The sequence below is a fragment of the Natator depressus genome, chromosome 14 (genome assembly GCF_965152275.1).
Source record: "Natator depressus isolate rNatDep1 chromosome 14, rNatDep2.hap1, whole genome shotgun sequence".
Classification (NCBI taxonomy): domain Eukaryota; kingdom Metazoa; phylum Chordata; order Testudines; family Cheloniidae; genus Natator; species Natator depressus.
In genome coordinates this window covers 35,165,473-35,190,399 of record NC_134247.1, presented here as the reverse complement: position 1 = coordinate 35,190,399, position 24,927 = coordinate 35,165,473, and the positions used below count along the sequence as shown (strand labels likewise).

At 48.1% G+C, this 24,927-nt stretch overlaps 1 protein-coding gene across 1 annotated transcript in view; it reads right to left on the bottom strand.

Moving 5' to 3' along the window:
• Window positions 1-20,349: 20,349 nt before the first annotated feature.
• Window positions 20,350-24,927, bottom strand: part of LOC141998760 (butyrophilin subfamily 1 member A1-like) — a 90,568-nt gene continuing 85,990 nt past the window's right edge. The window contains exon 12 of the mRNA XM_074971760.1: window positions 20,350-22,481. Coding sequence (XP_074827861.1) covers window positions 21,884-22,481 — 598 coding nt within the window. The 3' untranslated portion in view covers window positions 20,350-21,883. The remainder of the gene's footprint in view (window positions 22,482-24,927) is intronic.

Here is a 24,927-nt window from a genome sequence, read left to right as displayed (position 1 = left end):
CAACATCATACAACATACAACATCATACCAAGCACACATTTGAGATTTTATTTTTTTTACAGCTTTTTAAACAATTTTATACTTTTGAGCAAGCATATCTTTTACAGATATTATTAGTTTAGTTGACGGTTCTATTTGGTCCAGTGTGCCTTGATTAGTTTGTATTTTTATATTCCAATTTGTAATATTTTACTTGATTTTTTTTAAACTTGGCAATGTTAATTTAGGGTGAGTCATAAAAATTTTACAAAAAGAAAAGGAGTACTTGTGGCGCCTTAGAGACTAACCAATTTATTTGAGCATAAGCTTTCGTGAGCTACAGCTCACTTCATCGGATGCATACTGTGGAAAATACAGAAGATGTTTTTATACACACAGACCATGAAAAAATGGGTGTTTACCACTACAAAAGGTTTTCTCTCCCCCACCCCACTCTCCTGCTGGTAATAGCTTATCTAAAGTGATCACTCTCCTTACAATGACAGGTTTCAGAGTAACAGCCATGTTAGTCTTTATTCGCAAAAAGAAAAGGAGTACTTGTGGCACCTTAGAGACTAACCAATTTATTTAAATTGGTTAGTCTCTAAGGTGCCACAGGTACTCCTTTTCTCCTCACAATGTGTATGATAATCAAGGTGAGCCATTTCCAGCACAAATCCAGGTTTTCTCCCCCCCCCCACCTCCACCCCACTCTCCTGTTGGTAATAGCTTATCTAAAGTGATCACTCTCCTTACAATGTGTATGATGATCAAGGTGGGCCATTTCCAGCACAAATCCAGGGTTTAACAAGAACGTCTGAGGAACGGGGGCGGGGGGGGGGGGAAGGAATAAACAAGGGGAAATAGGTTACTTTTTATAATGAATCAACCATTCCCAGTCTCTATTCAAGCCTAAGTTAATTGTATCCAATTTGCAAATTAATTCCAATTCAGCAATCTCTCTTTGGAGTCTGTTTCTGAAGTTTTTCTGTTGTAATATCGCAACTTTCATGTCTGTAATGGCGTGACCAGGGAGATTGAAGTGTTCTCCGACTGGTTTATGAATGTTATAATTCTTGACATCTGATTTGTGTCCATTTATTCTTTTCCGTAGAGACTGTCCAGTTTGACCAATATACATGGCAAAGGGGCATTGCTGGCACATGATGGCATATATCACATTGGCAGATGTGCAGGTGAATGAGCCTCTGATAGTGTGGCTGATGTTATTAGGCCCTGTGATGGTGTCCCCTGAATAGATATGTGGGCACAGTTGGCAACGGGCTTTGTTGCAAGGATAGGTTCCTGGGTTAGTGGTTCTGTTGTGTGGTATGTGGTTGCTGGTGAGTATTCGCTTCAGGTTGGGGGGCTGTCTGTAGGCAAGGACTGGCCTGTCTCCCAGGATTTGTGAGAGTGTTGGGTCGTCCTTCAGGATAGGTTGTAGATCCTTGATAATGCGTTGGAGGGGTTTTAGTTGGGGGCTGAAGGTGACGGCTAGTAGTGTTCTGTTATTTTCTTTGTTAGGCCTGTCCTGTAGTAGGTGACTTCTGGGAACTCTTCTGGCTCTATCAATCTGTTTCTTCAATTCAGCAGGTGGGTATTGTAGTTGTAAGAATGCTTGATAGAGATCTTGTAGGTGTTTGTCTCTGTCTGAGGGGTTGGAGCAAATGCGGTTGTATCGCAGAGCTTGGCTTGTTATTACCAGCAGGAGAGTGGGGTGGGGGGAGAGAAAACCTTTTGTAGTGATAAACACCCATTTTTTCATGGTCTGTGTATATAAAAACATCTTCCGTATTTTCCACAGGATGCATCCGATGAAGTGAGCTGTAGCTCATGAAAGCTTATGCTCAAATAAATTGGTTAGTCTCTAAGGTGCCACAAGTACTCCTTTTCTTTTTGCGAATACAGACTAACACGGCTGTTACTCTGAAACCTATAAAAATTTTAGTTATTTGGGGGTGCCATTGATATTGTTCATACTGGAAATGAGTTATATTTTCATGAGTACACCACATTTCTTGGTCCATAAACCAGGTTTGGTTGTTTATTGTTACCTAACCCCTTTTTTTTTATGCCAACAAATATTTTGGTTTATTTTATATAATTTCCACCAACCATTTTTTTACTATAAATTTATGGTGAGATTACCTTCTTTTTATTTTAAATTTCAATTTTTTTTAACCAAGGTACCCCATTTCCATTGGGCTTCCAGTATTTGCTTTTATTTTAATTCAGGTATTTACCATAATTCATTTTCTTCTGCTACTATTTTATAGTATTTTGTTTTATTTTTCCAGCTGCTGGCATATATTACCGGATGCACTTCTTGTGCCTTTCCATTGGCTATACCGGAAAGGATGAGAGTGCACTGGCGTATGGGACATGTATGCACTTGCACCTTTCAGGTATCTTGGAATGATTGATTAATATAAGAGTAGTAACTCAGTGCCCAGTTAAGAGTCTGAGGCCAAGTTTCTTTTTGGCTCTGTTTTAAGATTTTTTTTATTGTTCTTTTAAGATTTCCTGGTCTTTTATACAAACTTTTTTCCAGGATAATCCTAGGCGAATATTCCTTATTTCTTTAACAATATTTAAAACACTTTTTCCCAACAATTTACTTAATTTCATTACAGAATATCCCATCTTTTGATTCATTGTTTTTCCTTGTTTTTCAGTGTGTGCTGACTGCATTAGTTGCTTTAAAGTTTTTTTTATTTTTTCCCTTAGGGTAGAGAGGCTCCATATGTTTCCTAATAAACACATGCTCTATTTGTTACATGAAAGGTTCATATTCCTTGAGTGGGGTTTTTTTGGCCCCAAAGGGATTAACAGATTTTGTTACCATACAGTGCCAAACTTTTCCATTTTCCACATTTAGTTTTTTTTCCTCGTCACGACCTTTAACCAGGTTTGACCCCTTTTTTCAGTCTTTGAACTGAGGAATCGGCTGCTTGGATAAAAAGTTTGTTTTCTTATTTTTTTCCGGCTTCCTTTTTTTTAATTCTGGGGAGATAAGCGTTGTTGAAACATGACCTTTGGACAAAACTACAGAGGATGGCTCTGAACTGTTATTCATAGTAAGGTTCATGCCAGTTGGAACTGTGCCTAAATTTATAGTATTTTCAGCAGTTAGGGACCGTTTTTGAGTTTTCATTCCTGCTTTTTCAGTTGGCGGAGGTGCGGTTATAGGTCTGCGTTCTATAAAAGGTGGAAATAAGGTGAATGGACGCTCATATCGGAATCCCCATTTTATTCTTTTATACAGATACTTCCCTGGTTTTACAAATACTGCTTCAAATTTTTTCATGCATTTTTAATTAAGTTGAAGACCATTTTTGCAAGAACTTTTTCCTGGTCAGGGGTAGGCTCACCATACAGGACCTTTACTTCATAGTTTTGTGACATTCTAGTTCCAAGTCATGCATTTTTTGTTTGCTTAGTTACCTTTCCACGAAGGGTGACTATAACACTCAGTCCTATTTCTTACTCCCTTACCCATTCAAGATTAGTACTGCCAATTCGGAGGAGAAAATCCGTGCGTATCCTTGGTATAAGCCCCCATTGCTGTTGGAATTGCTTGATTTTACAATCTCTGGTTGCCTCTCCCATGGGACAGATGGATGGTGATTCAGTAGCCACATGGCAGATGAGCCCATAGATGACCAAACGAAACAGGTTCCCCAGAATATTTTTTGCTTCCATGGATTAGTTTGTGAAAAAAAATAAACAAACAAAACACAGGCCTCTAACTGGGCCTTATAGGTTAGTACATTTTACATGACTATATACTATTTTATATTTACCTTACATATTCATGAACTATTATACTAACTTTTTTGATGGGTACAGTTTGACTTGATCAGAATGTTTTCATACATTCCCATTTGGAGTGGCCATCAGAACCACAATAGGGCTGGCCACATATTTTACAGGGAATGGTCCCTTTCATGTGGGTTTTAGGTTTTTTATTACTTACCAATTTTTGAGCATTGCTTTGTCTTCTATTTTCCATTGGTACCCAGATGCTTCCTTTTGTTCTTCCCTTTGTCTTCACTGATTTTTTGGTGCCCCATTTTTTTTAATTGTTGTACTAAATCTGCTATTCAGACTTCCTTCTGCACCCATTTCTCAGATGGGAGTAGGAATTTAGGAGTTCTCATAGCTCGACCTGTCATTAACTTAAAAGGTGAGTACTTATGTCAGCTTGTTCCAAGGCTTTTCTGGTCATCGGGATTGCAGGTGAAGCAGTTTTCCAGTTTTAGCCTTGTGTTCGAATTTGCTTGGTCACAGCTGTATTTTTTGTTGTTGTTTTTACTTTCCTGCACTCGGTGGGTGGTAGACCATATGCCATTTTGGTTTGATTTTCATTATTAATAATAATGCTTTTACCACTGCTTCCACGAAGTGAGGTCCTTGGTTACTGTTTATGATCAAGGGTATACTGCATTTGCTTAGTATTTGGGTCCATAAAGCCTGACCTGTAGTTTGAGCTGTTATTTGTTGTGGGGATTACTTTTACCCATCCTGAAAATTTATGACAATCAAGCAAAAGGTTTTTCTTGTAGGAGTTTTTTTTAAAGGTCCAATGTAATCCATTTGTAATTTTTGCGACGTGTTAGGTTGGTGTTTTAGTATCCCCCCCTCCCAGCCCGCTTTTAGGGTTAACTTGGGCACACACCAAGTACTGTTGACAAAATTTGTTAATATGCATGTTCATTTCTGGCCACCACATTACTTTTTTTACTTGTGCTAATGTTTTTTTAGTTCCAAAATGTCCTTCTTCATGTAGAAATCAGATTATTATTTTTTAAATTGTTCTGGAGGTACCCATTTTTTTATCTCCTTGTTTTGCTCTGATTACATTTTGTTTTTCTGTTATTTTTCATTTTCCTTCTACTTCTGTTATTCTTTGTCCCACTTGTTTTCATTTCTGTTCTTCATGCTGTATGAATGCTTTGTGTTGTTTCAGAAGTTTTTGATCAGCTGTATCAGTGTTTGTTTGCAGTTTTCCTGGATTTGCTTATTTTTTCATTTGAGATTGAGTTACGACTTCGATGTTACTGTGACCCACAGAAGATGCTGTAGCTGCTGCTTCCTTAGCCATTTCATCCACTTTCGCATTGTAGTATCCTTCCCGAGTATGTTGTTTAGCATGAGCCTTAACAGGCTTGATTTCTGTGGAACCAACCCTTTTCCGAATACTATCAATAATAGCTTTCCAGTAATCCCAGCATGCAACTTCTTTGCCTTCCTGCTGTTCCCATAGGGGTGCCCAGGTACTTACTCCTTGCACAGTCCATTGAGAGTGAGCGCATGTGACCACGTCACAGTCCAAGGGAGTTGCTTCGAATGTTAGCTTGACTGCTGCCACTTTGCATTCCTGGGCTGACATTTTTTCACATGGGATCCCCAGTTCTTGTTCTGGAAACAAACAAACAGCTGCTGCTGCACCAACAAGTTGACTTTCCTTGTAATAAGTAGATCCATTTGTAAACCATACCCACTTGTGAGTCGAAATTGCTAGATCCCCAGCTTCTTGCACAGGCCACTTGTACTGTGTCTGTATGGGTACAGGACATTCATGTTGTTTCCTTTCTGTTATTAGAGCATATGGAAGTAGTGGGGGTTCCTTTACTTTATTTACCACAAGCCTGAGGTTCTGTAGAGTCAGGGCCCACTTAGCCAGACGATGATCACTTACTTTAATCTTGACAGGTTTCAGAGTAGCAGCCGTGTTCGTCTGTATTCACAAAAAGAAAAGGAGGACTTGTGGCACCTTAGAGACTAACCAATTTATTTGAGCATAAGCTTTCGAGAGCTACAACATCCGATGAAGTGAGCTGTAGCTCACGAAAGCTTATGCTCAAATAAATTGGTTAGTCTCTAAGGTGCCACAAGTCCTCCTTTTCTTTTTACTTTACCTTAGAAGTCTTTTCTTGTAGAATCAGCTGTACAGGGGTGAGCTGTGGTTACAATACTAGGAGCGTGTCCTGTTATGTATTCCCATTTCTGTAAGGCCCATATAACAGCCAAGCATTTGCGTTCACATGGAGAAAACGTGGACCCATGGGGTGTTAATTCACAGCTTCCATAAGCGACAGGGCATTGCTTTCCACACGTCTCCTGCAGCAGTACTGCACCTCTAGCTCCCAAGCTGTGTGAGACCATGAAGTAAAAAGATTTGGTTGGATCTGGCTCTGCTAATGCTGGTGCAGTTGTAACTGCTTCTTTTACCTTTCCGCATGCCTCATCGTGTTCTGGGCCCCAGTCCCATTGGCAATTTTTTAAATTGGGGACCACAGGGGTCTACAAATTTCAGCAAAATTTGGTATAAAATCCTGACCAAATTCCATAGCTCCTAACAATACCCTAACTGAATGCCCATCCGCTGGCTTAGGGAGGGTGCGTAAGATTTTCACTTTTAGTTTACTGATAGTACGACCCTCCTGTCCCAAGATAGTCCCTAAGTGTTTAACTTTTTGCTGTGCCTTGTCCCATGATAATTTTAAGCCTGTTTTTTTCACTATTCCCAGGACCAGCTTAGTTCGATGTTTACACTCCTTCTGGGAAACAGCTGTTGTCAGTATGTTATTCACACAAGAAGTAACCCACGGCTCGTTCCAATCAGGGAGTTGATCCCACGTCCTGGTCACATGTGCATGTGCTCTAGCTGGAGCACCATGGTAACCCATGGGGACACGTTAAAATGTGAACTGTTTGTTCTGGAACGTAAAAGCAAATCGAGACGGACTCTCAGGGGTTAATGGAATAGCAGGGAAACAGCTAGCAATATCCAATACAGAGACCCATTTAGCAGGTGAAGCTATTCCAGCCAATACAGCTGGAAGATTAGCGACTATTGGTGCCATCGGGACTGTAGCCACATTGATTTTCCTATAATTGATCGTGAGGCGCCACCTTCCGTCCGCTTTCCGCACAGGCTGGATCGGAGAATTGTTCGGACTTTGGCACTTCACCACCACTTTTTGTTGTTGTTTTTTTTTAAATCCTGTAGCGATTTTTTTCTACACAGAACAGCTTCTGCAGGGTAGGAATATTGAGGAACTGGTTTTTACAAATTTTCCTACTATTTTCACTGCTGCTTGTATGCCCCCACATTCGGATTATTTTTTGGCCCACACCATAGGGAACTCCTGGGTCCATTTATTATCTGGTAGCACCACAGCTGCTATGGCTTTACAAGCTTCTTTCCTCAGTGCTCCTGGAATTACCTGCTTACTTACAATCCCTGCCCCCTTTTCCACAGCCGACTTTCTGCCAGATCAATTATCCATTTTTTCTGCTGTACCACATCTGCACCTAAAAGACAGCATTTTCAGTCATGCTGTTCCAGACCACTGTGTCTGTCCAAAACTTACTGCGTCCTGTCACCCATGACAGATTTTTTTAAATAAAATTCCTTTTATTCCTTTGTTTTGAAAGCCAAATAAAGGAATAATTTGTCCTTTTTGCATGTCCTCCTGCACCAATTTAATCAGAGTTGCCTCTGCTCCTGTATCAATTAATGCTAGCAACCACTGTATGTTTCCTTTCACCCCCACCTGCCCCACTTCCCCGTAAGGTCTACCAGTTATGTGGGGCTGCAATTTAGCCACTAACATTCAGTCTTGGGGGCAGGGGTTGCTAAGGGCAAGGCAACCCTGCTGAGATGTGGAGCTACTCTGACGGGAATCTGCCACGTCCATCTGAGCCAATTCCTGGGACAACAAGCCATAGGGGCCTACCAGATCTCCCAGGCCTGTTCCCACAATCTCAACAGGTTGTGGCGTAGGCTGTGACTTGTTCCCTGCCAAATCACTCACAGCATTTAACAAAACCGCTGAAGTCTGTCCATGTAAACGAACCATATCTGCTCCTTTCTCCTGGAGTAAAGCCCATATTTGTGCTCACACTGATCATCCACTGGACCCTCCGCATCCTCTGTTGGTTCGTCCCACTTCACGTCCCATACCGGCGTGATTAGGACCCTTGTAGGTAGCTCGGTTGCTGTAAGAAACCTCGCTGACTGCCTTCCGGGAGGAGCCACGTCTTCTGCTTACTACCTTTTTTGCCTCTCGGGCCATCTTAATTAATTTAGCCTGATCCAACTCCTTTTGAGATTCTATAAACACCTTAATAGGTTTCCTTAAACCATTATATAAGAAATTTGTTACCTGCCCTTCCTTGATATCAGCTAGAGAACCTGCCGACAACAGTCCAGCACAATAAGCCGTAACTGACTCTCCCTCCTCCTGATGCATCAGCAAAACTGCCTTTAACTCAGGGCAGTATTTCTTAACCCCTTCCATCATAAGTACCACAGCCTCTCTGTCCTCTCGATTTGACTCCGTCTCAAGCTCTGCTAACCCCGCCACCCCTTCCGAAAGGCCAGCACAAGTTATTACTGTTACCTCAATTTCCCTAGAAACCAACCCAGGGTTACACTTATATTGGTTTTATGAAATGCCGCTATTGGTTCAAACAGAAAAAGGATGGCGCTTATTCATGCACGCACACATTCCCTGCGTTCGTACCCTCATGCACCCACACACTCACGCAGGCGGAGAGTTACTGGAGACAGCATAGGAAGCTGGGAAGTCGAAGCCTCGTAGGTCTTGTGTGTCTGCCTGCGGTCACGGATCCGGGCTGGCGAGCAGGTCAAGAAGCAGAGGCTTGTGTGCGTGCCTGCTTCCTTTTATTGGAACTGGGCGGCTCCTGTAATGTACACTGAGTTTTCCTTCTGTGTCCCTCACTGAGAAGCATTCCCAGACCTCGTTCCTTTCATGCGTACCAGGTTCTTCTTTTCTTTACAGCACTCCGTGATCGCCTTCTCAGGGCAGATTACATCAGACACATCTGGCGGCTGTCTCCAGGCTCTTTTCTCCTGGCAGTTCCTCTCCACCCAGCCGCACAGACACTCCCTTGTTCACACTCTCCCTGATCACGTGATGGAATATTGCAAAGCTTGGAGGTTTATACAAGTGGTAACTGAAAAGGTTACAAAGCTTGCAAAAGTTACAAAACTTAAAAGGCTATGTTAACAATAATTAAAGAAACAAAGTTTGCGAAAGGTTACAGAACTTAATGATCATACAAGCAATGACTGAAAAGTTACAAATCTTACAATAGCATTCTACTGGATTGAGCGGAGGCTTTACAAAACATTTCCTGCCCCTTGGTCACCTAAATTGTGGTGACCATCCAAAAGGGGGACGGCGTGCCTCTGCTCATCCATGCCAGTGCTTTGATTGCTGGAGCAATTCCGGATTTTCATTACACGTAGCATGTCCACAGTAACAAAAATACATATCAAAATATTGACCAGAGGATGTAACAATGAGTGTCAAAGAGCCATTCTCATGTACTACGTTGAGATGAAAATCAGAGCATTCGGTGGGGAGATAAACAATCGATAAAGAGGCAGTTACAATCTTGATGTATCACAGGCTTTTGGACGGAGGTGGCCACCACGGGGATAGGTGTGTGACTGACAATGTGGCAGGAGGCGGAGGGGTAGGGAGAGGGAGGGGTCCGGTTAGAGTTACAAAGGGCTGTGAGTATGGTTTGTTGCTATTCCCTGCCTAATGCGATATCCTCCCTTTTCCCAGACACCGTAATGCTCGCAATGAGACAAGCGCTCCAAGACAAAAAGGAGACATGAGGCACAAAACTTAAAACATGAAACACAGAACATAAGACAATGTAGAAGTTTGTTGCGATGATGCACCATGGTATGTTTCAATTGTTCTTCAGCTGGTACCAGCTCTCTCTGGTGCTCTGAAAAACAGAAGCTGCGAAAAAGACTTAAACATTGTAAACCGTAGGCTATCGTAGAGAGGAACGTGGGGTCTGGGTGGTTCCCCTACATGCTTGAGCTGTCCCCGATGGACCCACTTCCATGGGGGCCTCGGTCAATTTGGAACACTGTGTCACTTCTCTTATTACAAATAGTAAACAGCCCCTCCCACCTTGCCTGGAGGGGCTGAGTGTTCCATTTCATCTACATTACCTGAGCACCCACCTGCCAGGCGGGTGGTTTCTGTTGCCCCTTGTCCATTTTTCCCTGGGCCTGTCCCATTGTTTGCTGTATGAGTTGAACAGCTTGAGAAAGTTCCTCCCGTAGAAGTTTATACCATTGGATCAGTTCCGGACTGGTGGGGTTGGAGGGGGAGGGGACCGATTATGTGATCGCATAAGACACATTAGTCGTCCAAACATTAATTTGAAAAGGCATCACTGAACTACTGTACTGGGATCTACTCCTTATTACAGCTAACACTAAAGGCAAATGTTTAGTCCAGGCCCCCCCTTCTCTGACAAAACTTTAGACAAAGCTGCTTTGATGGTACGATTCATACGCTCCACCTGCCCAGAGCTATGAGGGTGCCTAGGAATATGCAGCTTCCGCTGTATTCCCAAAGTATCCAACAATGCTTTCCAGCCTGCCGACACAAACTGAGGTCCCCTGGCCAAATCAATCACCTCTGGAGATCCATATCTACAAATGATCTCCTTAAACAAAACCTTAGCTGTTTTCTCGGCGCTGTGGGTTTTCATGGGGAACGCTTCTACCCATCCCGAAAATGCGTCTACTATCACCAAAAGCGAGGTACATCCTCCTTCCCCGGGCAGTAACCCTTCAATAAAGTCTACCTGTGGGTGAGCCCACGGACCTCCTGGCTCTCGCTGGTGACCTAAAGGCAGCTGATCATCAGCTTCCCTTGGTGGGCGTGGGTTAAAAGCAGCACACACAAGACAATTCTGTACTCAGTTGGTCAAGTCCTGTCGCTGTCCTGGCCAGCGGGTTATGTCTCCAGCTCATTGCAGAGTCCCTTCCATGCCTTCATGGGCAAGTGCATGGGACCAGCATATCATTTCCTGTCGATCCCACCGTGCCGGTACTACTACCGGGTGGTCCTCCGGATGTCCATCTTGCTTCAGCTGCCAATGCAGGGCCCCATGCATGGTGACCACGGCCACCACAGGGGTCCTTGCTAAACCATCCACTTTGTTGTTAAAAATGGCTTCCACTGACAAGTCTGCACTTTGATGACCTTTAACATATCCTACTAACAATTGATTAGGATTAGTGGTGACCCACTGATGCACTCCCTCCCAGTCCTTATGATGGACCAACTCCTTCCTGTCAGCACTTCTCCAGCCCATTGTGGCATCCATTTAGTCAACCCTCCTAATACATACTGAGAATCTGAAAAGACCACCGAGGGTCCCAGTCACGACTCCCAAAGCATTAAATATTCCACCAGTGCCTTTAATTCAGCCAGCTGTGCCGACCCTTGGGGCCAGACTCGCACTACTGGCTTATTTTACAAATTTATTATTGTGCTTTGTATGTGGTTTCTTCCCTCTTGTACCCAAAGTGCCCCATCTGAAAAATAAATGTTGGCCGGTGCTGTTAGGCTCTGTGCTTGGTCTATTGAAGTTACCCAACCCACCGGCACTGACTTGGTCTCTGGCACAGGGCACTCATGTTTTGCCCCTTTGGTCTGAAGCAAGACCCCTGGTAGTTGCCCAGCACCTGGGCTTTTTGGCATTGGACCCCTTGATTTACCAAGGCCAGAGTCCACTGAGCCATCCTTGGGTTACTTACTCCTACTTGGGTGGGTTTTCCTGACAATATATATTTTAAGGGGGTGTGGGTGCTCTGAATAATAACTTGATTATCTCTCACCACCACCACCCCTACTTCCAGCACCTGTATTACTGTTAGACATTCCCTTTCACATGGGCCAAACTTTTGCTCCACTGGTGTTAAAAGGCTTGAATAGAATGTTATCAGGACTGTTTTCTGCAATGTGTCCGCTTGTAACAACACCACAGCCAACGCCTCAGGACTGGTGGCGACCCGCACGTATACGGACTCTCCAACCGTACGGGTCGCAACGTCGCTGCTTGCAAGAAAGATTGCTTCAGCTCACTGAAAGCTGCTTCCTGCTCTGGGCCCCATTGGAACTGGGCCTCCTTCCTCAATAAGCTATAAAGGGGTTTGGTGAGATGCGCATAGTCCCATATGTGGGCTCTTGCAAAATTAAAACCCCCTAATATGGCCCATAGGCCTCTCAAATCTTGGGGGGCTGGTAGATTCTGCAACGCTGACAATCTTTGTTCACTAATAGACCTTCCCATTTCTGACAGGGTAACGCCCAGGTATTCCACCTGTGGTTGTATTAATTGTTCCTTTTCCAGGGACGCCTTCATACCATGCTGTTGAATCAAATCCAGTAATCGTTCAGTCCTCCCTCGGGCATCCGTATTGTCCATTCCCATTATCTGGATATCGTCCACATATAAGACCACCCATCCCTTATCCCCTGGAGGGAGATGCTCTAACATCTGGGTCACTACTTTCTGCGCAATAGCGGGGGTGCTGTGAAATCCCTGGGGTACACGGGTAAAGCAATACTGTACCCCGTCCACGTGGAATGCTGATCAGTCCTGCGATCCTTCCTCGAGTGGGATGGCAAAGAAACAGTTAGACGAATCCAATACAGAAAATCTTTTAGCTTCTCTTGGTATGTCTTGCAAAACCTGGGTCATGTCTGCGACTACTGGTGCCCACTGGGGGGTCATTGCATTGACTCTCCGATAGTCGACAGTCAGGCTCCATGAGACACCATCAGCTTTCCTCACAGGCCATATCGGGGAGTTAAAGGGGGAAGTCGTTCTTTTCATGACTCCCTGCCCTTCCAGCTCTCTAACTATCTCTGCTACAGCCCAGCCTGCCCCAGTGGGGATACGATATTGTTTCTGTGGGGGGACCGTTGGTCCTTCTATTTTCACTGGTTCCCCAGTCCATTTACCACAGTCCAGCTTGTGGGCTGCTCATGCCTGGGGAAAATGCTTCCTCCATTCCTCCTTGCTATCCCTGGTCACTGCCGCCACTCCCAACATACTACAATCAGCAATCCGGTATCTCCCTTCCCTACTTCAGGGGTCCAGTCTTTCTTTGGGGTCCTCCACAAACCTTTGTTAGCACAATCAACCACTAGTCCTCCCTCCCGCAAGCGATCTATGCCCAAAACTGGTTCTGTAGTTGCGGGGCTATAAATCCAGGGCCATCTTCGGGTAAGATTCCCCACCCGGGTGACCAACCATCCCAACACTTGTCCCTGTGCCAAGGTGCCATCAAATCCCTGGATCTCAATGGTTCCCTGGATTGGCACAGGGCAGGGAAGCAGTGAGACAGCCGCACCGGTGTCCACCAGCACCACAAAATCTAGTTCAGATGTCTCAGGGCGCTCATATGGCCCCCCCACCCAAAGGCGCACCCGCAACCTTCCTCCCGAATCCACCTGGAGACGTCCCACCAAGATCCATCCCTGGGTGCTTTCCTCTCCCAGTGGACTCAGGGAGTTGGGGCCCCCCAATCTGAGGTTGCTTTTTTGACCCCAGTATTGCCCTCCGGCTCCGGGAGCTTCAACCCCAGCTGAATACAGCAGAGTGCTAGGGACTCCGTGGGTTTCCCATCCCATTGGCCCATAGGTTCCCCCTGGTTCTTTAAGGCCATCCACAACTGTATGCGGAGCCAACTGGTGTCCCATTGGGAGCACCTGCGTCAAGGCGCTGGGGCTGCGGCCACAGCGATGGGAGCAGGAGCCCCAGCTCCAGGCTGACCAACCACTCTGGTGGCTTGGCGCACCGCTTCCTTAAGGTGTGATATGTCTAGGGGCTCTCCCTGCCTCCACACTCCCATAGCCATCTGAACATCTTTGGGCAACATTGCTGCACTAAGCCTTAATTTGGCTGTTGAAACCACAATCTCGGACAGGGTCCTGGGGATCGCTCTCCCCTAGGCATGGGCCTGATACCGCCCAGTTAACAATCCCGCTAATACCATTCTCTCCACAAAGACATCGGGGCCTCCCCCAGAGCGGGGGAGCCTGCTGCATACTGGCAGCTGACCTCCTGCAGTGCCTCTCCTTGAGCCAAGTTGCAAACCAGCGCGAACAGGGACTGCCACTGTCCAGCTGCCTGCGTCCACAGTGCGATTCCCATATCGCAACCCGGTATGGTGGATGCCGTCCTCAACAGCTTCCTAACCTCCTCTGGCTTTAACCCCTGATCCTCTATAGCCATCAGAAACTGAGACGCCCATTCCGAGAATGTGCTCGACTTGGCTGGCCCTAACCCCTGAGCCAGAGAAGTTGTCTCCACAGGGGTCAAGGCTATTTCCTGCATAATTACTCCAGTTATGGGTCTGGGGCTCCCTCCCTGGGCCGGGGGGCTGTGCTGGAAAGTTAACCATTGCACAGCTGCCACAAGGGCTGGCTGAGCTCCTGGCCCATCTGGTGGCCATCCTGGGTCGGGGTCATACCATATGTCCCCATCCCAGTCTCCGGGGTCATATAAGAGCGGCGCCTTTGTCCCTGATCCCAGGGGTCCTGCTGCTCTCCCACCCAGATGGGTCCCCTGCCCTAACGCCAATCCCCACAAACACTCCACCTGGACGTCCAGCTCCTTAGATTGTTCCCTCTCTTCCTCGGCCTGTTCAGCTCTCTCCGTCACCCTGACGGCGGAGATTGCTAGCTGCTGACAACTTGCCCCTGCTGCTTGTGCCTTCCACATGCCCCTTTCCGCTCTTACTCGCCAACTCCTGCTTCACTTGCACCATTTCAGAATTATAATCAGCTCTCGCAGTTTGCCAAGCACAACAAGTCTGCCACAACAGCCATGCTGCCGCCCGATCCTTAGTCTTTGAATCCGGATGATAAAACTCACAGTATTTCTGGTACGTATTTTCAACGTCTACCATGGTGGCCCCTGATGAAACCACCTCTGGGACCCAGGGGTCAACACCCTTGGAGCGGGCCCAGAGGAGGAGGAGGAGGGGGAATTTTGCCACCTTCCCCTCCATTGTGGATTCGGGGGGGGGGGTGCTTTCCCTTTCTAAACAGTGGCATCGTGCCCAAAATCAGGAAGCAGGAGCAGGCACACCAGGATTCATAGGCTACCCATATGTGCTCTCTACTCCGTGTCGCCCCTTTCCTCGAGTGTACCTGGAAGGGGGAGCAGGCGCCTCACATGCTCTCTACTCTGTGTTGCCCCTTTCCACTAGTTTACCCTATTGGTGGTTGCCTGCATTCTCCACCACTAATGTGACCTCAATTTCCCTGGAAACCAACCCAGGGTTACACTTATATTGGTTTTATTAAATGCTGCTATTGGATCAAACAGAAAAGGGATGGCTCTTATTCATGCACGCACACATTCCCTGCGTTCATACCCTCATGCACCCACACACTCACGCAGGCAGAGAGTTACTGGAGACAGCATAGGAAGCTGGGAAGCCAAAGCCTCGTAGATCTTGTGTGTCTGCCTGCGGTCACGGATCTGGGCCGGCGAGCAGGTCAAGAAGTAGGGACTTGTGTGCGTGCCTGCTTCCTTTTATTGGAACTAGGTGGCTCCTGTAATGTACACTGAGTTTTCCTTCTGTGTCCGTCACTGAGAAGCATTCCCAGACCTCGTTCCTTTCATGCACACCAGGTTCTTCTTTTCTTTACAGCACTCCGTGATTGCCTTCTCAGGGCAGATTACATCAGACACACCTGGCTCCTGACTCTGGGCTTTTTTCTCCTTGCAGTTCCTCTCCACCCACATACACTCCCTTGTTCACACTCTCCCTGATCACGTGATGGAATATTGCAAAGCTTGGAGGTTTATACAAGTGGTAACTGAAAAGGTTACAAAGCTTGCAAAAGTGACAAAACTTAAAAGTCTATGTTAACAATAATTAAAGTTACAAAGTTTGCAAAAGGTTACAGAACTTAATGATCATACAAGCAATGACTGAAAAGTTACAGATCTTACAATCACATTCTACTGGATTGAGCGGAGGCTTTACATAACAATGACCAGCTCCCTTAGTTCTCCTGAATCCAAATGTTTTCTAACAGTGTATCCCATTAACCAAGTCAGACACGTTTTTTGAGTCAAGGGGCCTAATTCATAGAATCATAGAATATCAGGGTTGGAGTAGGTCATCTAGTCCAACCCCCTACTCAAAGCAGGACCAATCCCCAACTAAATTATCCCAGCCAGGGCTTCGTCAAGCCTGACCTTAAAAACCTCTAAGGAAGGAGATTCCACCACCTCCCTAGGTAACCCATTCCAGTGCTTCACCACCCTCTTAGTGAAAAAGTTTTTCCTAACATCCAACGTAAACCTCCCCCACTGCAACTTGAGACCATTACTCCTTGTTCTGTCATCTGCTACCACTGAGAACAGTCTAGATCCATCCTCTTTGGAACCCCCTTTCAGGTAGTTGAAAGCAGCTATCAAATCCCCCCTTATTCTTCTCTTTTGCTAACTAAACAATCCCAGTTCCCTCAGCCTCTCTTCATAAGCCATGTGCTCCAGTCCCCTAATCATTTTTGTTGCCCTCCGCTGGACTCTTTCCAATTTTTCCACATCCTTCTTGTAGTGTGGGGCCCAAAACTGGACACAGTACTGCAGATGAGGCCTCACCAATGCCGAATAGAGGGGAATGATCACATCCCTCGATCTCCTGGCAACGCTCCTACTTATACATCCCAAAATGCCATTAGCCTTCTTGGCAACAAGGGCACGCTGTTGACTCATATCCAGCTTCTTGTCCACTGTAACCCCAAAGTCCTTTTCTGCAGAACTGCTGCTTAGCCAGTCGGTCCCTAGTCTGTAGCAGTGTGTGGGATTCTTCCATCCTAAGTGCAGGACTCTGCATTTGTCCTTGTTGAACCTCATCAGATTTCTTTTGGCCCAATCCTCTAATTTGTCTAGGTCCCTCTGTATCCTATCCCTACCCTCCAGTGTATCTACCACTCCTCCCAGTTTAGTGTCATCTGCAAACTTGCTGAGGATGCAGTCCACACCATCCTCCAGATCATTAATGAAGATATTGAAGAAAATTGGCCCCAGGAGTGACCCTTGGGGCACTCCACTTGATACCGGCTGCCAACTAGATATGGAACCATTGATCGCTTCCCATTGAGCCCAATGACCTAGCTAGCTTTCTATCCACCTTATAGTCCATGTGGCACTCCTACTCCTAAAAAGAAACATATGACAAATGCTGCTGTGTGGATTATGTATCAGGCTGTGAATAGGTTTGCAGAGGAGGATGACATTTGGAAACAGGAGAAGGAAAGTTTGCAAGAGGAGATGGAGAAGCTGGACTCATGTTGATGGCAGTGTGCAGGGCCATTAACCACATCCTGCTCAGAAAAAACATTGCTCTGGACAACATGCGTGACATTGTGGATGGCTTTGCACAAATGGGCTTCCCTAACTGCGAACAGGTGATAGATGGCATGCATATTCCAAATCTGGCACCAGACCACCTAGCCTCCAAGTACATTAATCGGAAGGGGTATTTCTCAATGGTTCTCCAGGCCCTCGTGGATCACCGTGGACATTTCACAGCTTGATGCAGGCTGGTCCGGAAAGGTGCATGGTGCACGTATCTTTCGGAACTCAGGCCTGTTCAGGAAGCTGCAAGTGGGAACATTCTTCCCAGACCAGAAGATCATCGTAGGGGAAGAAGAAATGACCACTGTGATCCTGGGGGATCCCGCCTACCCCTTGATGCCATGGCTTATGAAGCCTTGACAGCAGTGAGGAGCGGTTCAAGAACAGTTTGAGCAGGTGCAGAATGACTGTCGAGTGTGCCTTTGGCTGTTTAAAGGCCTGCTGGTGATGTCTGTATGGGAAGCTGGACCTGGCCAATGACCACATCCCTATGGTTATAGCCGCGTGAAGTACCCTGCATAATATTTGTGAAGGGAAGGGTGAAAGTTTCACTCCGACCTGGAGCACTGAGTCTCAGTGGCTGGAGGCTGAATTTGAGCAGCCAGAGACCAGGGCCATTAGGGGGGCACAACACAGGCCTGTGAGGATTCGGGATTCTCTGAGGCAGCAATTCGATGCTGAAAGCCAGTAATGTTTGGTGCCATGCACAGGAGTGCAGTGGTTGTAATGCTAGTAGGTACCTAGTGCTCCATAGGATGCACTGACTAGCAGAGCTTGTTGCTTTCCTGGGCTAAGCTTGCTTTCACTTAATGCAATTGTGACGTTGCACTCCATATACTTTTTGAAAATATGCTTATGAACATGAATATAACATAACTGAAATATGCTTTATTCTAAATGCCCCATGGAACATACCGTTAGAAAGATTATGATCTACTGTGTTGGCGGTGACTTAGGGGCGCAAGAGAAAGAGATTTGGGACACAGGCTGCAGGGGAGGGCAGGCGCAAAGCTGCTCCATATGCAGTTCTACGAGTGCCTGCATCGAGTCCGCTTGCCACTCCACGGTGTTTAGGAGCCGCTCTGTGTTCTCCTTCCATTCCCTCATCTTGCTGTCGCACCACTCCTGCATTTTTCTATTCTCAGCAACGGCCCACTGCATAACTTCACAATAGGTTGGCTCACCCTCCCTTATGTGTTTCCCACAGCAGATACTTAACATATTAGAAAAGAGCCAAAGCTTATAGGTTTAGGTATGAAAATGATACCTGCATACAAATAGAATGAATATATTCAGTAGATCATAACCTTTGCCGAGATATGTTACATGGCAGATTTAGCATAAAACACATTCCAGTTATGTCATAGTCACATTCATAAGCATATTTCCATAAAACATATGGAGTGCAATGTCACAGTGGGGTCGCCCCCAAGTATCGCGTCCAGCTCTTCGTAGAACCGGCAGGTCATGGGGGCAGGTCCAGAGCGGCGGTTTGCCTCCCGCACCTTGTGATATGCATTCCGCAGCTCCTTCGCTTTCACCCTGCACTGCACTGCGTCCCGGTCATGGCCCCTTTTGGTCATGGCCCTTGATATCTGCCATAAGTATTGTAATTCCTATGGCTGGAGCGCAGCTGGGACTGGACAGCCTCCTCTCCCCAAATGCTGATGAGGTCTAGCACCTCAGCATTGCTCCATGCTGGGGATCGCCTGGAGCTTGGAGGCATGGTCACCTGGAAAGATTCACTGAGAGCACTCCATGCCTTGCTGAGCAAAGAGGAAGGGGACTTAAATTCCCAGAGAATTTAAAGGGCGGGTCTGACGGTTGGTCACCTGAGGGCAGGGCAGTAGAGTTCAAAGTGATGACCAGAGTGGCTAGAACAGGCATTGTGGGACATGTCCCAGAGGCCGATGAGAGTGCAGCAATAGAGCAGAGCGTCCACACTGGCACCGCGTCGCTTTAGCCTGGGCGCAGAAAGCTCTACGCCTCTCGTCACGGTGCATTTTCAGGGGTGCTCCAGCGGCGGACTCGGGGCGCTCTACGTGCCTTGCCAGTGTGGACACCTCGAGAGTTATAGTGCCCAGGACTGATTTAATGAGCTCCAACTTGACAGCACGTGAGGTGGAGAAGAAGACATGTAAAATTATGTATCAACATGGATGTCCAGAGCAGGTAGTGGCAGATCTGGGTTCTGAATATAATAATGAGGTAACAGTTTACATTTGGTGTTATTTTCACTACATGGTCACTTACACAATCATGGCCGTGTGACGGGGGGCTGTTAGCAGCTACAAACTGAGCCCTTTGGAAGCCAGCACCCTGGTCACTGAGCACATCCAGGGCACTGGGTGCAGTTAGAGTAGTTTTAGTTCGGAAGGGTAGAGGGGATCACCTGCACCTGTAGGGAGCCCTGGTGAGGTCATTAGCTCAAAGCTGAGAAGAAAGCAGCAGGATAAAAGGCTGAACCAGGGAGTAGGAAGGGGCCTCCACGTAACTGCTGCTATCTTGTCATGCACGATAAATGGTAATAAAGACACTTGGTGGAGGTTCCCCAGCAGACTGCCTGCTGCTTAATTCACACAGAGGTCTGCCATCCGGGGTTGCAGGAACTGATGCAGGAGCATTCATAGTTAGAAATTTTAAAATGAACATTGCCTGCAATCTCTTCATGACATTTCATGCTGTAAATTGTTAGTGACAACACACTTTTATGTCTTGTCAGATATGTTAATATACAACATAGTTTTTACTATTTGTGGACATATTTTCCCATGTAATAACACAATAAGATTGGATAAGAAACCACAGTAATTACACATAATTCAACGGGAAATAGGGAAAGGAATGCAGATATTTCTGAAGGAAATTTTAGGGAAAATTCTCTATTTTTAGATTAACATTTCCCCGTGTTAAAAACTAGGAAAAACACATAGCTTCAGCAGCCCATGCCACCTAGACACCAGCAGACTGGATAAAAACACAAATGAATCCATCACAAGATAATTTTAGGGTATTTATTTTCAAATAATCAAGGTACGTTTAGGGCACGAATACATTTTCAAAACTGAATTATTACATTGAAAATGTTCATAACACATCACATTTAAAACAAGAAGTAGTCCTAGCAATGCCATGCGATGTGCCTCCCCTCATACGCTGCTCAGCTACCTCTTCAGGAAATGACGTTCAATTTCTAATGTCAAGGAATTAGACCAATCAGTCACTATTTGTACACATCATTCAAGAAGGTGGTGGACAGAGAACCCAGAAGAACTGCGATGAATTTCCTGGAGCAACTTTGTTTTCTTTGTACTCTGAACTTCACATGACAACAAAAATATCACCCTTTCAAGTGATTTATGGCCGAGAAGAAAGGTTTCCTAATAAAGCTTCACCAAATTTCATATTATGGGCCATTAAGTGCCAGTGTCTTTAATACAATTATGTTAATTTGTGATGATTCAGTAAAGGAATACAACCCCTTCTCTATTTTTTTACCAAAATACATTTGTTGCGTCCTCAGAACCAAGAACATGAAGAGCCCGACAGTACACTGAAATCAACAGTGGACACTGACAGTACATTGGCTGCAAATAATATTTCTAAAGAAAAATAAACTAAAAAAATGGATATTGTAGAAGTGATTTCTAACTATAGGAAGATAGCATTTGAGGTTGGGGACCGTGTTCTGTTAATTGATGTGAGAACAAGAAAGGAAGGGTCATGTCTTGATTACCGATTATATGTAGCTAAGTTAAAAATCACATGAATTAATGCTGACAGAAGTTCAAAGACTATTTTATAATCTTGTGTGAGTTAACTTATATATATTGCTTAATTAATTCTATCATTTTTTCACCTATTAATTTTCAAAGGTGTAGTGCAGGAGGTGGGTGTATGTGCCCTGCCTTGCAGAGAGAACCAGTCAAGACAATAAAGAGAGAGAGCGAGAGCAATTGCACATGTGTGCAGTTGTGATATTTATGACACACGTACATTGTAACTGAACAGCCCAGTCTGATGGTTTTTAATAATTATTTTGATAAGATACATATTTTGGATTTCCTGAAATGACACAGCTGAAATACAAATGATGCCATGTAGAGAAGTTAACCCTCAATATAGATTTGAGGGAAGAATCAAAAAATAAATGTAAATAATTCCATTTCTAAAAATATGTTCAGATGCATGTGTCAGAAGTACTGTTGAAATGTCCAGGAAAATGCTTTGGTTTTACAATAACATTTTCTAATTTAGAATCATCTTTTTTTCATATTTTGCATTGAGATTTTACGGGGGTAGAAAATTGTGAGAGGAGTGAATGATCCCCGTCCGTCACCATCTGCTACCCCTGGGCAGGGGACGGGGAAAGGTGAGGGCAGCAAAAACCCCTCGCTGTCTGGCCGTATTTCTTACCAGCATCGCCCTGTGCCAGGGGTGGAGCAAACACAGGGAGGTGGGGGGGGAATCTGTCTGGCTCCTTCCAGCAGGTGGGTCCCACTCAGCAGCCTGGGCGGGGGTTGCCAGGTGTCCGGTTTTCTACTCCAGTTGAAAAGGGAAACTGGCAGCCTCCGGTCAGCACAAAAAAATCCAGCAGCTGCAGTAACCGGCCTCCGCCACAGGGGGGCGGGAGGAGCCGGTCTGAGCCGCGCGGTCGCTGTCAGGGCCCGAGATTCCCCCCGGCCGGAGCCGGGACCGGGCAGAGGATCAGGGGAGCCGCGTTGGTACCCCCCGCGTTGTACCAGGGACAGAAATAAGGGCGGAGCGTCCCGGAGAAGGTGCCAGTGAAGGTGAAGAGATGGGACCCGTCAGTCACATTGTAAAACGAGACCTCGCCCGCCTCGTAGTCCAGGAAAATCCCCACCCGGCCGGGCCGGACGCTGACGGGGAGGGGGGTCAGGGGGGAGGTGAGGGCCTGGTATCCCCCATACTCCAGCCGCACGGCCCAGTATCCAGCCTCAGGTGTGGGTGTGACCCACCCCTTCCTGCGCACAGATTCCCGACAAACCCCCAGGTCCCACTCAGTCTTGTCTCCCACCCCCACCTCCCAGTAACGCCGCCCGCCCGCGAACCCCTCAGCGCCCAGGACACAGGGATAAGTATCGAATCTCTCAGGCTTGTCGGGCAGATCCTGCCATGTGTCTCCGTCTCTCACATGTTTCCGATCCTCAGACAGGACGAGTCTGGGATGAGCCGTGTCTGGATCCAGAGTCACGTCCACTGGGGAGAGAGTCACAGAGTCAGGGCCGGGGCAGGGGCTGGTCACTGGGATCGAAGGGAAATTAACCTGCGTCCCCGTTAATCGCTGGGGGGGGGCGCGTGGGGGGGTTGTTGCCTGAGGGGAGTCAGGGCCCGTCTGCCTGTGAGGAAATGGCAGACGCCGGGGGAGGGGGTGGGAAGGTGTCTGTGGGGGAGGGGAGGGGAGGGCAGCAGAGGGATGGGGGAGGGGACAGCTTGATGCTGGGAGAGGAAAGGGGAGGGGCAGGTGAGGGAACACGGGGGGAGGGGCAGAGGGGGGCAGGCACAAGGGCAATGGGGGGGGGAAGAGGAGCTGGCACCAGGAGGGCAGGGGGGGAAAGGGGGGACAGGTTTGAAGGGGCTGCAGGGGGTGAGGGGGGGCAAAGGGAGGGGAGGGGCAGACACAAGTGCAAGAGGGGGCAAGGGAAGGGGTGGGCACCAGGAGGACGGGTCGGGGGAAGGGAAGAGCAGGTTCCAGGGGGGTGAGGGGAGGGGCGGGTGCCAGGGCAGAAGAAGGGGACAGACCCCAGGGGCACAGGGAAGCAAGGGAAGGGGCGGGCACCAGGGGCACAGGGCTGTGAGGGAATGGGGGGAGCTCCAATGGGGTGGGGAGGGGGGAGGAGGAGTGGGGCAGGCACTGGGAAGGCAGAGGGGAGGTAGAAGGAGAGGTTGGCACCAGGGGAAAAGGAGGGGGAGGGAGAAGGCGCAGGTGACAAGGGGAGGAAGAGGGGTGAGGGGTAGGGCAGGTGCCAGAGGACCATGGGGGGGCAAGGGGTGGGACAGACCCCAGGGGGAAACGGGACCGAGAGAAGGGGCAGTCATCAAGGGGGAGAGGGGCATGATGGTAGGGGTGGGTGCTGGTGGGGCCGGAGTGGGGAGGCGAGGGAAGGGCTATTCTCCAGGAGGGATGCGGGGGCTGATCAGAGGGGCAGATGTAAGGAGAGGAGACAGGAGAGGGGTGGGCACCAGGGGGCAGAGTGGGGGAAGGGAACAGGTGCACACAGGGGGTAGAAAGTGGGGTGTGGAGAAGGGCAGGCCCTAGGGGGGCACAGGGGTGTGGAGATGTGGGCACCAGGGAGACAGAGGGCGGATGAGGGGAGGGGTGGGACCCAGAGGTTAGGAAAGGGTGTGGGGAGGGGTGGGCACCAGGGGGGCAGAGATGGGGGGAAAGGAAGGTCTGACACCAGGGGATCCAAAGTGGGTCAAGGGAAGGGGTTTTCACCAGGTAGGCAGAGGGGGCAGAGGAAGGGGCAGGCACCATGGAGGCAGATGGTGGCGAGGGTAGAGATGGGCCTCAGGGGGGCAGAGGAGTGAACAGAGGCGCTGGTACCAGGGCACTAGAGGGGGGTAAGGGGTGCAGGTGTCAGGGAGGCAGAGGGGGCAACAGGAGGGGTGGGGGGAGAACTAAGGGGAAGGTGGCAGGGGGAGGGAGTAAAAGGGAAGGGGCAGACACCGGGGGGGGGCAAGGGAAGGGGCTTTTGCCAGAGGGTGAGGGGAGGGACGGGGTCAGGGATAGGCATTGGCAGGACAGAGTGGGGGAGAGGTGGGCACTGGGGGGCAGTGGTGTGGCATGGGATGGGACAGGCACTGGGGCAAATGAAGGGTGAGGGAAGGGTGGTCATCACGGGGTGGGAGAGCAAGGGAAGGGGTGGGTGCCAGGGGGCTAGAGGGGCACAAGGGGAGGGGTGAAAGTCAGGGGGTTGAGGGGACAAGCAGATGGGCAGGCAGCAATGGGGCAGAGGGAGGGGCAGGCACCAGGGGGACAGTGGTGCGGCATGGAAAGGGGCAGGCACTGTGGCCAACAAGGGGCAAGAGGAGGTATTGGGGGGTAGAGGGGGCAAGGGAAGAGGTGGGTTCCTAAGGGGCAGGGGGAGGGGCAGGTGGTGGGGGACAGAAGTGGGGAAGGACGGGGCAGGCAAAAGGAGGGAAGGGAGAGGGGAGCAGTGGGTGCTAGGAGCAGGATGGTGTGAAAGCAGGGGTAGGCACCAGGAAGGCAGGGAATGGGGGAAGTCATGGGTGATGGAGACAGAGAATGGTGTGTGTGGTGGGGCACCAGGGAGGAAGGGGGCAAAGGGAGGGGCAGGTGACAGGGGGACTGAGGGGGGTGAGCAGAGGGGCAGACACAAGGAGGGCTGAGGGGGGAGGGGTGGGCACCAGGGGGCAGAGAGGGGGGAGGGGAGAGGCAGGGCAGGTGGGGAGAGGGTGTTAGGAGAGGGGGTTGGGAAGGGGCAGGAGCCAGAGGGTCAGAGTGGGGCTAGAGGAGGGGTGGGCACAGGGGGGCGAGGGAAGGGGCGGGTGTCAGGGGGGCAGAGAGGATGCGGAGAGGTGCCAGTGCCAGGAGCACTGAGGGGAGTGAGAAGAGCAGGAGCCAGGATAACAGAGGAGGGTGAAAGATGGGGTGGGCACTAGGGGCAGATGGGGGTGAGGGGAGAGCTGGGATTCGTGAGCAGGGGGGAAAGGGAAGAG